Below are 17,597 nucleotides of genomic sequence, written 5' to 3'. Positions count from 1 at the left end.
TGTTGACTGCTTACTTCCTTCTGTAGATTTTTTCAGCTTCATAAAAGGAAAAAAGCTCTTCCTTTTTTATAGAAGGTAGCATATTAAGCAATTGTTTTCACAGAGAACAAACTATTATACCTAGACCTTATAATGGAAGTTGTGGATTTTCTAGAGAAGAGGGATTGTCCTAAGAGGCAGAAGCCTTTTCAGAAGTCCATTGCAGTCACAAACAAGGGTAAGTCTTTTGAATGAATTGTTGAATTCCCTGAATGGTAGTTATAGAGGTTTTGCTAATTTACTGTAGTGACGTCTCCTCAGCCCTCTATTCCAAAGGCCATGGGGTTGGGTTTTCAAACCTTATAGCCAGTCAACAAGCTGCTGTCAGGTTTTTGGCTAAAATTTTGTTTTGGAGTCATATTACAAAATGCACTTTTGGCAAAATGCCCTTGCCATTTTGTTCCTATAGCAGCCAGGTACCTTTAGCCAAGACAGAAGTTGTGTTATGCAAAGTGTTGAATAAATGATTGATCAGGAGTGCACTGAATTCCTAAACAACAGTCCAGTGTTATATTTTTTTCTGGCTGCTAAGAATTTAAAAAACATGGTGCCTTATGCTATATTAATCTGATCTTAATTGGCATCTCAAAGTAAAAAAAAAGGAAGATGTTGATCCTACAAAAGTATGTTATCATTTTTGGAGCAGGAAATTGGACTGCGACCCTATATCTGAATGATTATGAATATGTAGATTTTCACCTTCACAAGAGATTCCTCAGGTTCCAGGATGGAAACCGGTATTTTATCTTTGTAATGTTCTTCTCTGGTTTTGAAACAGCACCCAGCGCTCTTCAGTAAACTTTAGTCCCAACTGCACTAACAATTAGGGGAAAAGAAATTAATGTTTAACTATATTGGGCTAATTTCTTAATTCAAGCTCTATGCAAACTGCATTTGCTGTAATAGCTCAGTGTGGTTATTCATTATCTGGATTACATGGGTTGAATGAGCCTTTAAAATAAATTAGCTTTCCTCCTATTCAGAGAAAGGTGTTTCTGGGAACTGCGCTGGATTTGAGTGAGAAAAGGCATTCTTGACACATCTAGCATGTGATGATAGTGTTTAGTATTTACCTTCTCAATCCAGTTTGTCAGACAATACTTTTCTGGCTTTGGGTCATATGTTGACCTTCATTCTGATGATATTGTGTGCCATACTTCAGATGACATTTCAGTATTACCTGAAGAAACCTTCAAATACATCTTAGATGTGAGGGGATCAGCTTAGTAATTACAGTCATTGTAATTATGTTTTTTTAAAAAGCTTGCAGGATAGATTGTTTATAGGTATGCTATAATTTAGAGTCCATATTAGCTTTTGGTAAATTCTTAAATTGTGTCAGGCTTCAGTATTGTTCTCATGTTTTTACAGACTACCACAGCTGACCGCGGCCATAGAACTGGTGACAGAGATCAGCAGACAATTAACAGACCGGAAGAACGATGCAGTATCAGAAATCAGCAACACCTTTGAAGAACTAGAAAAAGTTTTACACCAGCGCAAGAATGCACTTATTCATGACCTGGAAGCCATATGTAGTGCAAAACAAAAGGTGGAACTTACAATTATTCTATAATATGTGTGTGTGTGTGTGTGTGTGTGTGTGTGTGTGTGTGTGTGTGTGTGTGTGTGTGTGTGGGGGTTATGTAACCTTAGTAGTTGAACAGGAAATGCTTTCATGAGCCAGAATTAAAATGCAAATAAAATTTATTTTATACCTTTAATCTCAGATAAATCCCATACCTTGTACTTTGTGTTTATCAGTGTAATATGTGAACTGACCACAGGACAGGTACTAATTTTTCAGAGGACATCAGGAATACAAATCATTGTAAAGCACAAGACCAACAGCTGTGATAGCATCAGAGAGCATTATCTGAACAGCATTAAAAAAGTTGCACTTATGTGTTTTTAAGTAGAACTGATATTTTGTAATCATAAAGTAGGTGCTCAGGGATATAGAATAGCAAAGCAGCAAGAATAATAAAAAAGAAATGAAAAAAGAAGGAAAAAAAGAACTGCACATGAGCAATGGAAAGGTGTAAGATATATGTGTTAGGCATTTTAAGAAATTCCAAACGAGCTGGGGATATGTTCATATATGATGTTTAGAAAAAAGTGTTCTCCAGAATGTTCAGCAAGATAAAAAGAGCAGAAAAGACTCAAGACTGAGTTTATTTCACTTCATTTGTAACAAAGCACATATTCAGTATCTTTAAATGTTTTATTCTTGGATATGCTCTGCCATATGTCTAGCAGCCACTTGTGAATCCCACTGCAACGTGAGGGCACACAAATGGCGATTGTCCTGGTTCTAATGTTTGTAAGACCCTAAAGATGTTTTTTAATTGGCATCTTCTTCTTCTTCTTCTTCTTTCGGCTTTTTCCCGGTTAGGGGTCGCCACAGCGGATCACCTTGTCCGCACATTGAATGGCAGTGGAGTTTTACGGTGTCGAGTTGCCAGCCCGGCGCCCAACCTTCCACAGAAGGCACACTCACACGCACACCTAGGGCCAATTTAGAGTGTCCAATCCACCTGCAGCATGTCTTTGGGATGTGGGAGGAAACCGGAGCACCCGGAGGAAACCCACGCGACCACAGGGAGGACATGCAGACTCCGCACAGAAGGCACCCCAGCCGAGGATCGAACCGGAGAACCTCTTGCTGTGAGGCATGTTTTTTAATTGGCATAAAGAGCAGTATTGTATGTAATGAAGTCTTCTGCTTGATAAGATTTCTTCTCAAAGTGTTATATGCCTGCTGGTATGTAACACAGAAATTTCTACACTGTAGTTATTAGTGAAGGTTAAACCAGTCAAGGGTATAAAGGTATACACATTGGCAGCCAACACCTGCAGCAACTTTCCAAATCTTAAGACAGTTTGGTTGCAGTGTGATAAAATACCTGTTTTCGTGGATCATAAGTGATGACAGGAGCAGAACATTTCTTTTTGCAGTTTTTTCAAGTTATGACATAAGAACTTAGGCAATATTCAGAAACTCATAATGCTCTGCTCAGTCATGTTTCTTCAGGACCTGATAGTGCATTATGAGGGAACAATTCAAGACAGCTGTAGTACCACAGTAGTATCAAGGCTCCAGTAAGTAGTGCTACATCACCTCTTGTTGGACACTGCTGTATGCTAATATGGCAGTCTGAGGGTGTGACTAATGTAAATTAGCCATGTGATCTGCCCTAGAACTGTACACTGTGATTGAAATTGCATGGTAGAGAAAGATTCAAGGACAGGCTCTATTGCACTATTTTGGAGTAAACCCTATCTCTTAGTGGTGCAACAGTTACATACTGCATACACAGGCTTGTACGTGTAGGGACATGTTTTAAAAAAATATTTTTTGTGGGTAGCAACCCCCCGCAACTTTATCATGGGTGTTATGAACCTGCCCCATATAAATATACCATCATCAAGATCACTGAAGTGATCTGTGTATCACATTGTCTCTCATTGCAATACACAAACATTTAGCTGCGAGGTGCAATCAACTGAAGATGAGGGATGTCCTAAGGATATCGGAGATGAGAGTGAATTCATTCTTTGGTGACTTCAAGTTTCCCTACAAGGTAAAATGATCCTTTAGGAAGGATCAGCAAGAAAGAAGTCAGCATATCTTTTATTACACCTCTTTTTCTTACCTTTTTAATGCTAAAGAACTAGAAAAGGGCATGGTTGGGAGACGGTCAGTGATAATCAGTCTTCTCCAGGGCAAAGTAAAATGACATACTGTTGGTTGTTTTTTCACAATGCTGAACATGCTGAAAGGCTTCTACATTCATTCAAGCTACTTTTTTTCTATCTGCTTTATGCCCCGTCACGCGGCACCTATCAGTTGCTTCCTGAGTGTCTCAATCTCTTAATTTCCTACCAGTGGCCATTGACTTGTACAAAGCCAAATGGGGGGAACTGCCATCCAAGCAGGCATGAAGGGCGTTTATACTGTGACCATTCATAGAGCATCAACCTTCCTGCGATCAACCCCTGTCTAGACTACCTGGACTAGCAAATGAAGGATGTCCAGAGGATGACTGTTATCACCACTGACCTTCTCTCTGTCTGATCACTGACTGCCTCCACTTATCCTGAGCTGTCAGAGGGCTTTCCACAAGAAGCCATTATTAGCATGGACAGTAGATGTGTTTCTGATAATCCCTATCAGTTCCCTGATGTGATGGATGTGACATCATGCATCTGGTCATGGCTGTTTTCATGCCACACAAGCTTTCACTTGAATGATGGTGATTAATCAAAACCACATCCTCTTCCTTACAGGATGGATGTCCAGTGTTTGCCATTAACTCCCATGTCTTCCTAAGTCTTCCAACACATGAAGAGGACACTGCTTGACTGAGCCAGAGTCACAGCTTTATCCCTGTACACCATAAGGTTAGGCAAGGATTTATTCAGATTTGACCTTTGGTGCAAACCATCCAAATGTAAGTTGATTCATCTCATTAGTTATAGCCTCCCCATTTAAAAGGTGAGCAGTGCCACATACTATCTGTGGTAATTCCCACTGCACTGTCTTCCTTCAGACAGAACCAAATATATTCTATGATGGGGTGAATGAGGGCAGAGTGAAGGGTAACTGGGATTAATAGGAATCTGGCTGTGAATCCATGGCAGATAAGATGAGAGAGAGAGAGAGGGGAGAATTTCCTGAAAGTATTAGAGATATACTGATTTATGGATAGCTCATTGTCTATGTACGTTCCTTAGTCCTGGATTACAGTGTCAGTATTTAGCTGAACTCCATTTATGTGTTACTGTGCAGGAACATTAGTTTTACAAAGCAGACTATATTATACTACTTTGCATTTATGGTAAAACCACAGTTAGAGCACCAGACATTAGTGTGACAAGACCTTGTTGCAGTATTAGTGAATGTGAGAGGGAATTTAGAATGATTCCTACTTTGTGGTTATCTGCAAATTTAATTACCCAAGGGTTATTAGCATTTATTTGTCTGTACTTCAGAGATATAGATTTCAAAGAGGAGAAGGCCAAGGACAGAACCCTAAGGGATGCCACAAAATACACTTTGCTTTTTGGGCAGGGGGTACCATATGTTCTGATTGAATTGTTTTGTGTGATAGCCATTTAGCAATCCAGTAAACTACAAAGGGGTAGATGCTTATTTGAGGAGTAATATCAAATGCTTTGACTAAGACCACACAAGCAATGTGGACAGGACATCCTTTATTTACAGCTTTGGTGACTTTTTCAAAGAAGCTAACAAGGTTAAGAATGTGTATGGCCTAGAGTTTGCAGATCTTGTATGTCCTTACTGATTAGTTCTACAATAATTTGTTCTATGGCTTTACAGATACGGTTAGTGAGACTGATGGGCCCAGGTTTACCTGGGTCAACTGAAGGGGCTACCCTTATGAAGGAGGAATGGTTATGGTGTTTCTTCTTTATTTGGTTATATATCCTATGGAAAGACTTTGAATAAAGACATTTAAGAAAGGTTTGGCTAGGTGATACTTTTTGTTTTCCAGTAAACGGCTGGGTTTGATGTCTAGTTACATGGATGTGCTGTTTTTTGTTGCAAACAGTGGGGGACTGAAACTTGTTCAGTATTAAAGATGGAGTTATTGTCCTAAGCTGCTCTGATTAGGACTGAGGGCATTGTAGGTAGATATAAGAGTTGAATATGTTAACCAGCATGCTAGCTATGGATACTCAGTTGACATACATGGTACCATTTGCAATGATTTCAGAAGATGGTGGGATATTATGGCTGTCCTTAGCATCAATGGCTATCTTGTGCTTGTAGACAGTCATGATTCTTCTCCCAGAAGTCTAATTCCTTACTAATTTTGTTAAGTTTGGTTTTATGGGCTGGGAGGGGGAAAGATTTATTTAATGATAGGCGCTTACATTGCTTGTTAAACTTCTTGTTGATTTTGTTATCCCGCTGTATTGGAAGTTCGAGGTATTTAATGTTTTACTTATGATGTTAGGGGACAGATTTGTCTATGCAGTGATTTTGGCTGGGGTGTTAATGTTTAGGGTTTCAAGATGATTGGACAATTTATATTTTTTGAAATTGCTGACAAAATTGAATAGGTTAGTTTTGCTGAAGTTACTGAAAGTAGATAGGTTATTGGGACTAGGAAGGCTGGTCTTACAGCAGAAGGTGAAGTTTAAATGGTCTAATTTAACTAAGGAAAGGAACACTTGTGGGGCTGAGCTGAGGCAAGGAGAGTTTGAGACACGATCTTGGACGTTTGGGCCTCTAGATGGGAGAGTAGCAGATGTGTTTAGGGATCTGAAGATGATGATGAGAAAGGCCTGGGCATTAACAGCCATCGGATGTCTAGGAAGGTAAGTAAAATCTCATGTTAAAAAAGAAGTGCTTGGTTCTATATCCAGGCAGGGAAGCATATTTACATATTTGATAGTTTCCTGTATGGACATAGAGAGGGACCTATAATTATTAATAAAGAAATATTTGTTTAGTTAAGAGTGATTAGGATCTGTATTAAATCATATTAGAGGTTATTTGTGATGATAGACACAGGTGTGAGATCTATAATAAATTGGGGTACACTCCTGCCAGTACTAGTTACCCTCAATGAATAACAATAAACTCATGCACATATTTTATATACTTCAGCACCAGTAGAGCTATGGTGTTGTTGCTAATCCAAATGCCTGTGAGACAACTTTCAGTCACTTCTTTTTGTCAGTCTGTATGCCTGACAGTGGACAATGGTATGAAATAATATATTTGTAACATTATGGGCACAAGTACCTGGGGAAATAAATTCTTGGAAAGTCTTAGAGAATGTGCAACTAGAGACAATGACATTCCAACCATGCATGTGAATCAGTTGTATATTACCATATGGTCTTTGTATGGACCACTTATTTTAGTATAGTACATTACATATGGGAATCGTCTGCAAGCCGACGTCAACCCAAATGGCCTGACTGCCAGAGCTCTGCTTAAACAAGGGCAGGGGCTGTCATCTTCCCCATGTGGAGATGCGCAGCTGCATCCTAGATAAAAGTTCTCATTAGCCCATGCTGTTGTCATTTCTTTTTTTGTCACAGATGTCTGCATTTCTTAGCATGTTAAGTCCACATGGCTAACCTATGTTGCCTGAGTTCTTGTTGTAAATCTTCAAAAGATAAGTGTCCTACTGAAGAAATGAATATCTGTTTTTTACATTTCTGTCCTGTTTCTGTAATGTTATTGTTTACCAGTGGATTGACTGGGAAACCACTGACTGTTTCCAGGGTTTGCATCATGTAGGCCTGAAAGAGGCACTATGAGTGCTGATGATAAATCTTACATAAAGATTATCATTCTAAGAACCATTTTTTCTTAGGAGAGTCTCATCTGTGAGTCGATTGCTGGATTTGAGTGTGTGTGTATATGTATGTGTATGTATATGTGTGTGTGTGTGTGTGTGTGTGTGTGTGTGTGTGTGTGTGTGTGTGTGTGTGTCTGTGTGTCTGTGTGCGTTACCAGAAAAACCCGAAGAAGCAGAGGGCCACACTTTTAGAGCATGGTTGACAGAGAAAAAAGTAGATGTCATGTTGTAGCAGTCAGAATGTTATTTTTACTTTTTCTGGGGAAGGTCTTCCCCCTGAGAAGCAGAGGAATAAAAAGAACTGTTATTATTAGGTTGAGGGAGACAATGCCTCCAAGAGAGCTGTTAGAGAGAAAAATGTTACTCTAGCGACATCAAATATGCCTGAGGATGCCTCAGCTAGTGAGATGGATTTCTTGTCCCTTATTATGGTGCTTGTTCCCTTTGGAAGCAGACATTCAGTAGTTCCTAACGTCCTCCCAGGCTGAGTACTAGGAGGAAGGTACATTTTATATACCACTCACAAGAACAGGGAGTATCTGACCACAGTCCTGGGTGCTTTCTAAAGAAAAAACAACCCAGCCTTGCCTTGAACTCCTTTGGAATATGAATATGATAAGCAGGTGGAACATAGGGAACTTGACATTGAGTGTAATGGTAGTGTTTTTGATACCTCCGAAATACTCTTCCTGAAACAAACCACAGGCAGAATCCAGGATGCTTCTTTCCAGGAAGCTGGTTCCCACACAAAAGTTTTTCAGGATCTTAAGCATTTAGCAGAGAAACTCCTCTTGCAGTAGCAAGACATAATGCCCTGGTCACTTGGGCCCCCTGTCCAAAAGCAGGTTAAACAAAAAAGGGAATACTGCTTGGGCCAGCTCGTCCTCAGAAGAGGACTTGACCAACCCAACTCAGGTGAAGACAGATATAAAATACCAACAATGAGGTGGAGAGAAGAATTGTCTTTAATTATTAATTTCTGAGACCCTACTAAAAAAAAAAAAATGATTCACCATCAAGATGGCTTTGTATCTTCACTCTTCATTACCTTGCATGGTGAGATTCTTGTTCCTGGTTAATGCAGTAATGTGTGTTTTACTACAAAACTCATGTGCCCCCCCCCCCCTTTGATACAACTTTATTGATGTGGATATTCTGTCTCACTGGTCCATATAAAGTTCATGTGTTGCTCAGTGATAACCTAACTAGAATAAAAAATACTTCTGTCAAATTGGGAAATGAATGAAATGAAATGTCAAATAATAAAAATACTTCTGTCCAATTGGGAAATGAATGAAATGTCAAGTAATAAAAAATACTTCTGTCCAATTGGGAAATGAATGAAATGTCAAGTAATAAAAAATACTTCTGTCAAATTGGGAAATGAATGAAATGTCAAGTAATAAAAAATACTTCTGTCAAATTAGGAAATGAATGAAATGTCAAGTAATAAATAAGAGATATTTCATTTCTTGGGCCTGGAGGAATTGAAACCAAAAGTCTTACCTCGAAGTTTTTCTTCCAGCTTTCTTACAACTGGACACCCCCATCACCTCAATAAGTGCACCAATATCTCTGTGTATTTTGAATGGGCAAACTGGAACTTCACTTCCTTGGAGGTCAAAGAAGGCAGTGAACTGGTACTTCTACCTAACATGTTAATTAATAACAGGGAAAACAGTATACTAAACAGATTTGTTAATAAGGTTGTTGTAAGATCAGCCACTTTGCCTTTTAGGGTGATAGGTTGCTAAACACATGTGATTATATATCTGGTGGAGATCCTGGAACAGATAGTTGACTTACCTTCATTATTTCAGGAAGAGTATCTCAAGTGTCAGATCCTGAAATCTGTTCATCTGTCCCAGGGAGAAAAGCATATGGTCAAGTGTAGTAATGATACTTAGATGTTGCTTCTGGAGCAGCAGCAGCTATAGTATCAGTCATCTCATTTCATTACTGCTTTAGGGTGTACATATTACCTGAGGATGTTAAAAGGGAATTGTTAAATGCCTCCATTGGCAAGGATTCCTTATTTGGTCAACCCTCAGACACTTTTGAGAAATTGTAGGAAAAGGGAAAGGTTGTGCTAACTGTGAATCAACTTTTTCACACATCCTCCTTCCTTCACCTTCCCCAGTACTACTGGAATTATCCTTCAGACTGGTCCTTTTTTTTTAGATGCCAGCTCAAAGGATAGCAGGTAAAAGGTTTGGGGAAAAGCAAGCATTACTGGGGAAGAAGGAGAAAACACTGAGTCAGGAAAGAAATTATTCTTCCACACGCAGTAGTTTTGACTCGGGTCCTCTCTTCCCTGCTTTTTTCTACACTTCCCTTCCAGTGTTCCCAGCCCACTCCCTTGGGAAGCAGATCGATCCACTTCTTGGAGGCCTTCAAAAAGTATAATATCAGGCATCCGGGTGTTTTTTGTCATACTAGAGGGGGACAGAATGGAATTCAACACCAACTCTTCCTTTATGGGAACTCCTCCAGTTGCAGAGAAGCGAGTGCATCATCCTGCTGTAGCTTCTTATCCAGCAGCTGCTAGATCATGGGCTGGTGGAAGAGGTCCCTACAGTGGGAAGAAGCAGAGACATAGCTAGGTAAGCTGGCACATTGGGCAATCCCCAGCATGGCACCACCCCCCACCAATCAAAGTTGAGGACCACAAAAAAATTACTAACACAAAGCTGCTAAATACTTTCATTTAAGTTATTAAATGACACTTGTTACTCACACTTGATCAGCAAGTGCTGATCATATCCCCTAGCAGCTTGTGTATATGGTAGCTACCCCCTTCACCCAGTCCTAGTTGTGGCAGTGAGAAGGAAGATCATATAAAAATCATGGACTTTAGAGGCCAAGTTCATACCTGTCCAATCTCAGCCTGTTATTGAGACTACCCAAATTCTGGATGCTCACCCTGCAGTAAGTACTCCCATTACTTCTCCAAGTAGCCTTTCTGGTCATGTTGTACCAAAAGAATACATACATCCATGTCTCCATTCGCACGGACCACAGAAAGTTTATGAAGTGAAGAGATGATTCAGGCAGTACCAGTTTGTTTCCTTGCCCTTTGGCTCTACTCATTGTGAGTATTTCAAATTGTCTGGCCCTAGTTATAACCTTCTTTAGAATGAAAGAGATCATGTCTGTCCATATCTGGGCAGTTGCCTCTTTCAGGTAAAAATACAACAAAAGATGTTGGACAACCTGTAGATCACTACAAATTGCCTCCAATACCTGGGATTTGTGAGAAATGTTCCCAAGCTGAGTTTTTCCTCTGGAAAGGGTAAAATAATTCTTGGTGCTGTACTGAAGACAGAGAATTATAGGATGTACCTCCTAAAGGACTAACATTTTCTTTTAGATAGATATTGTTTCTGTCACAGGTGGGCAGAGACCACATGATGACTATGGATTGCCCATACTGTTCCCACAGCCAGGTGGTTTAGCACAAGAGTCACGAAAGCAGCATTCACAGCATGTGGACATAATGATGCTTCTGCTGCCGAGCATCTAAAAAGGGCCATTTTCCCAGCCTGAGCCAATCCATTCCCTGTCTTGTACTTTGGCTGGAATGCTCAATCAGGGGGTGCTTTGCTTCAAGGATCTTGGTTGCCTCACAAAAGAAATTGGACATCATCTTGAAGGAGATACAGTAGTTCTTTTCACCCATGAGCTCTTCATAAAGCAGTGGAGACCACAAGTTCACCAGCTCAATATGAACACCACCACAGTTAAGTGTTACATAAAACAAAGGTGGGGGGGGGCAAAATCATAGCTCTGCAGGTTGTCAGTATAAGTTTATGAGCCACCCAGGCTTCCCCAGAACTCAGGAGTGGTGTCTGTACAATCACAATGCAACATCACTGCCGGCAAGGCTATTGCAGGAAGCCAGAAATGAAAACTGAATAAGGGAATATTTCAGTAGCTAACAACCATATGAGGGTTCCTGGAACTGGATTTGTTTGTCTAACAATAAATCACTACTTCACAAATCTACTTTACAGTAGGGGCTGCAAGATGGATGCTTTCTCTTTGCAGTGCTGGTGCTGATTATTTCACTCCCTCACAGCACTGATCCCACAAGTGGTGGAGAAAGTCTGCAGGGAGCAGGACAGCAGAATTCTCACAGCATTTTATTCCCAGGCAGCACTGTTTCACAGTGGTGGTAGTGGTGTGAATGACCAGGGGAGTGGTGGATCTACTGCTCCAGGGTTAGATCTGTTAATCCAGAGGCCAGAACTCTGGCGCAGTCCAACCTGTATAGACTCAGACTTAAAGCCTGGAAAATTTGAATGCTGCTTCTCTCAGGCGTTTCATCAGTAATGACAGGTTGAATATTTTGAAGGAGGTGAAAACACTAATGCAAAGAAGTCATACCTGGGAAATTAGAGACATTTCATTTGTTGCAAGAAGAGGGACAGGCTCCATTAAAAGCAGTGGTGTCAGTAGTTCTCTCTTGCTTGTTGGAGTGCTGTAGGGCAGGTCATCTTACTCCTCAGGCAAAGTTAATGTTTCTACCATGTCTGCTTGACTTCTACTGGACATACCTTTGGCATTTGGCAAACTGGTCTAGCAGATTTAAGATGATTTATGCATCTACGGCCACTAAGATGGACTATCCCTCTACCTTGGTCCTTCCACTTCATTCTCAAAGAGCTGACTTTGGGCCTGTTGGAGCCAGATTTCTTAGTCACTTAAATTCTTATCTTGGAAAACCCCCTTGATGGTGGCAGTCTTATCTGTAAGGCGTATCTTGGTAGTACAAGCCCTGATATCAAAGGAACTGTTCATGGTATTTCAGAGTAATAAGGTCAGAGTCGGCCTTAAGATGAATCCTTCTATCCCTTCAAAAGCAGATCTGAAAATGTCCCCTAACTAGTGTAACCAGCTCCCAACATTATTTCTGAAATCTTAGAACAATGGAGGGAGGATTCTTCATCTGCTGGAGGTCCAGTAGGTAGTTATATTAACACCTGGACATAACTAAATCGTACAAAGTATGGGTTAGTTGTCCAGGGATTTTGCCAGGGTAAAAAGGGCAAACCAGTTACCAGGCACACCCTCTCCAAGTGGTTAATAAACAGCATCAACTTTAGCTTTGTGAAGAAAGGCAAACTTGTGCAAGAACACATCAGGGCACATTCCACAAGAGTAGCCTCCATCTGCACACTTTTTTAGGCAGGTATCAGCCTAGACCATTTGTGAGGAGGCTACACGTTCATCAGTCCACACCTTCTCAAAGCACTATAAATTAAACATACACTTCAGTAGGGCAAAATTTTAGGTAACAGTCCTCCAGGATATTCTCTGAGGGAGCACCGGGGTGCAACTGTGTATACAATATCCTGTCCAAGGTCTGGGGAGAGCTGAGAGTCTGGTTCCCACTTGTAAAGAACTGTAGTACAATAGTGATCTATATGAAGAACACAGTACAGCTGTGTGAGAGCTCAACATAACAGTAGGATCACTGTTGTAATGCAAGCTCCCACAGTCCCCTTTCTGTGTCCTGCCCTAAAGCATTGCATTTATGGTGTTACACCACAGTGGTAATTCAACTTAATTTTTTGTAAAAAAAGTCACTTCTTCTATACAGGGAACATAGCGTTTGTATTGTACTGTGGCAACAAAAGATCAGAAGATGGTGCAGGGATGCATATTTTTAACTGGGAGACAGGTGTGCATCTTCACATTGGGAGGGTATCAGCATTTATCCTTCTGTATGCAGACATTTGGGAATTGTGCCAGTCAGGCAGATATCGTCCTGCTTCTTATTCTCATTCATAACGAATCATACTGCAACTGTGATCCAACTCAAACATCTACTATTGTGGTAAGTTCTCACCCAACTGTACTTTCTCATTATTAAGATTGGAATTTTAGGAATAGCATTGTTTAATAAGTTGTAGTTAACTACCAGAAAAATGGAGCTTTTCTCCTCATACCTCTGCTGAATATTGGTATTACCCAGTTGGACTTTCCTGGTAAACAAAGACAAATAAAATGAAATTATGTATTTTTGTATAAGTATGTTATGCTATATTTTTAAAGACTTAAGAATATGTTTTTAGTCAATCAGCAAGCTTCTCAAGTCAAAGAAAGTGCCTTTGGGTTGCAACAGGTTTCAGGAGTGACTGTTCACATGCTTGCTTACATATGTTATGTCTTGAATTTGTATGTGTTTTTGGTTAAAAATACATTTAAAGTAAATGTATTACTTATGAAGTGTTTTATTGGTATTTTTTATTGTATGGAGGGAGAGTGTATAACAGATGGAGTCTTTTGTTCAGTATGTAAATGAAATTTTTGTGATACCAAATCTGAGCATGAATATTTTAACTGTAGGATTACCTTCATTGGTATGAACTAGTACATAATTAATTAAATTTATCTTATTGCAATATTACATGCTGCCAGTTATTACTTGTTTTAGACTACTGAAAATATTTCATTAGGACAGCATAAAAAATGACAGAGGTTAATATCAAGCATGAAATGAGATGACACATCCAGTGAAAGAATGACTGCAAAAATTTGTAATTAGGTTTTATCATAAAGAAACTGCAGTACAAATGAGGGCGCAGTGTAGAAACATGAATAGTGAAGAACAAGTACAAGCAGCTGCCTACACACGGGACTGGAAGAACAAACTATTGCAGTATGAAATGTTGTGACAATGTAGATTAGACGCTTCACATTTGCCAGGGATTAATGATGGGATTCCTATTATCAGTGAACCTAAAATGAGAGATTCCAAGTTGTAAATAATGTTATTCATTTTGTATTTACAGTCTCTTTAAGACTTTCACGGACTTTAGTGATCACTTTCACCTGACTGGGTGTTTTTTGGGGGATGTTTTCATGAATTTCCTTTTAAAAATAGTTTTTACTTCCTGTTTCATGGTTCTGATGATGGCTTTTATATAAGATAAAAGTGCTAAACTGTGACTGTTTTTATCCAAGTTTTTGTTTTATTAAAGTTCCGAGTTTGTTAGGCTGCTGGTGTTCAGTTCTTTTGTTTTGGATGAGTGTTTATATCAGTACACAGTTTAATTTTATTTTTGGATTTTTTTCAGCTTTCTACCTCTGTTCAGGCCCATTCTACCAGGGCAGTGGCTTCCTCTGTGGCTTTCTTCAAGAGTTTGGACACCAGTTCCATCCTTGAAGCTACTTAGTCTTCTATGCCACCTTTATATAAAACATTATAAGCTGGATGTCATTTCCAGAGCCAGGGTGGGGTTTGCCATGGCTGTCTTTCATGGGTTTGTGGGGGGGGGGGTCCCTGTTTGCCTTCCTCCTTTCATTCCTTACAGTAGCTTTCGTACTTTACCGCAGCTTATGGATACTGCAACAGTGACAGGACGTAGTAGAGATGTGTAGAATCTTTCATAACAGTAGATGTCCTTCTCTGGATCCCTGTCATATGTTAGAATACAAGAAGTAATTTTTAAAAGAAAAAATGGAGTTTTTAAACCCATTTTGGATAGATCTATCGAGGATGGAAATCTTTCTCTAGAGATACCTATGGAAATGCCCCTAAACTCAATCCATATGTCCAATGATCATCATTTAACACCTGAATACAATATTACCTTCATCACCCCTTTTTCAATCAATGCGGGCATTTTAAAAAAAAGTTTTATTAAAAATTGGGTCTTAATCCAAACTGACCTCACCATACATCACAAATTGGGCGATAGACCCATTATTACTTTTAAAAGAGGACACAATTTGAAAACACTTTTGGAAAGACCTTTCAAAAAATTAGTAACCAGCCCTAGCATTTATAAATGTAGTAGGTGCAATTTTTGTAAATACATAAAAGTATGTAAGAACTTAAACATCAATGGCCAACACCTCTATATTCCAGACAGGTATAACTGTGAAACTAAAGGGGTGGTTTATTTGGCCTTATGTGATAAATGCGACTGTTTCTATGTAGGTAAAACTGAAAGATATCTGAAACAGTGCATATATGAACATATGTATAACAGTCACAAAAATAATTCTAACAACGCTCTAGCCAGACACACCATTGGGAACAGTCAACACTATTTTTCATTTTCCATTTTAGAAAAAGTTTTTCTTGACAGGAGGGGTGGTCCATGGTCTTTAATTCTAGAGGAAACAGAATTATTTTGGCAATTGCGGCTTAACTCTTTCAATTTCCCCGGCCTTAATGATAATTGCAATATTAAATGTTTATTAAACCTGAAATCTTTAGATAGATGATTAGTGTAAACTATATATTTTTTATATATACATATATATATTTTTTACACAGTGTGAAGAATATTTATTTTGATTTATTTCAACCAACTTATTATATTGTTGTTATTTTTACAACAAAGTAATTTCAAGTATTTACAATTTAAATTTGAGAAACAGGAAGTGATGTTTTATGCATTTATTATTTAAATGACGTATTTTCCTTTATTAATTCATCTGAAGAAGTTTGGCAACATTGGCAGATGAAAGCGCTAATAAATCATTCATTTTATGTAAAGAAGTGGACAGCCGATTTTGTCTTTTTTCGATTTGGTTCCAGTTTCTTTCTTTGTTTTTAAATACACAAGTTATGAATACTGTAACAATGAAAAGAAGGACGTCTACTGTTATGGTAAGATCTTACACAACTGTACTTTATTATCAGATCATCTGACTTCACTTAGCTTGCCACCTCAGTAAGCTATCATCTTTGACATACCCTAGACTAGAGCTCTCAACTTTTACCAACAGAATTTGGAACAAGGTAAAAAATAACTAAGGAAAAGGCCCCAAATTAGGGACACATTTTAAATGTTGGCACTATTATCTTAGAAATTTTCAAAATGATTTCCAGTTTTAGGAGGAATGGAACAAAACTTTGAGAAACATCAGAGGTGTCCCTACAAAATAAATCTAAGATGACGTCTCTGCTTAATTTAGTAGAAGCATATCGGTGTCAAGCAGGAATGGAAATCAAACAAGAAGCAGATAAAAATCAGGCAGCAACTGAATGTGCCAAAAAAAAACAAAAGAAAGAATATAAGGTGATGGACCAGATGAGAAGGCAAGAAATGTGGAAAAAGCATGAATATAGTCGCAAGTATAGAAAACTTCTGGAAGAACCTCATGTTGATCAGGAACGAATGCAGGAATGGTTAAGGAGAGGCGAGTTCAAACCAAGAGATGAAAGGTTAATATTGGCAGCCCAAGATAGTGGGTACGTACACGCTGGTTTACAAAGTTTATTGAACATATGGGAGAAACAGACAAATGTAGGTTTTGTAATACTGAATTGGAAACCGTCGCACACCTTGTTGCTGGTTGTGCCATACTAATGACAGAAGGATTGTATACTGAAAGACATAATAATGTATCAGGACTGTTGCACTGGAGATTCATAGGTTCATAGGTAGGTACTAGGCTATCAGCCCTGGGGCCTATACAAGCCCAGCCAAAAAGGTACCCTGGCTTTTGTCACCCAAGAAAATTATTTTCCTGTGCCACTGTTGAACAGAGCCACAGAGGTGATTCCCGGGGTGAATTTCCTATTTCCCATCCATTCATCAAGATTTTTCTTGAAGAGTGCTAATGAGGAGCTTTGTTTTATATAGATAGGTAGTTTATTCCAGAGTATGGGAAGTCTCTGGGACAGGAATCTATCCCTCTGGCATGTTCTGTTTATTGTGGTGACAAGGTTTAGGTCCCTAGAGCGTGTAGCTCAGAGGGATTGGGATTTCTTTAAGTGGAGCATGTCCAACAGCTCTGGGTTTGACATAGCTTTGTATGTTAGGCAGAGATTACCTCTGAGTAGGCGGTATACGACGGACTAAAGCTGGAGTTTTTTGAGACGGTCTGCGTAGGGCATCTGTTTGAGGCCGGTAATCCTCTTTGTGATGTATTTCTGCGGCCTTTCCAGTTGTTGTAGATGTCCTTTGAGGTACATACCAAAAGGGGCGTTGTACTCTATAATGGGTCTAATGAGTGATGAGTAGAGGGGAACAATTACCTCTTTTTTTCTGTTTGAGAAACCTTTTGTGATGAGGTGTGCCATGTAGAAGGATTTCCTGACTACTGTGGCGATGTGATTATCAAAGGAGAGACTACTGTCCACCTGTGTCCCAATGTCTCTTATCACACTTTCGGTGTTAAGTATACTACCGCCTATGTTGTAGTTCATGGGTACAGAGTTTTTACCAAAGGGGATGACAATGCACTTTTTGG

At 39.3% G+C, this 17,597-nt stretch overlaps 1 protein-coding gene across 2 annotated transcripts in view; it reads left to right on the top strand.

Annotated features, from left to right (window-relative positions):
- TRIM3 (tripartite motif containing 3) overlaps positions 1-17,597 on the top strand; it is a 1,155,987-nt gene that overhangs the window by 799,311 nt on the left and 339,079 nt on the right. For both annotated transcript variants that reach the window (XM_044072220.1, XM_044072219.1), the window contains exon 5: positions 1,411-1,591. In XM_044072220.1, the coding sequence (XP_043928155.1) occupies positions 1,411-1,591 (181 nt within the window). The remainder of the gene's footprint in view (positions 1-1,410; positions 1,592-17,597) is intronic.

Source organism: Protopterus annectens, chromosome 5.part0 (assembly GCF_019279795.1).
Source record: "Protopterus annectens isolate FY-2018-M chromosome 5.part0, PAN1.0, whole genome shotgun sequence".
In the NCBI taxonomy this organism is placed as follows: Eukaryota; Metazoa; Chordata; order Ceratodontiformes; family Protopteridae; genus Protopterus; species Protopterus annectens.
Note: the sequence above shows the minus strand (reverse complement) of the source record. Positions and strands in the feature narration are given on the sequence as shown.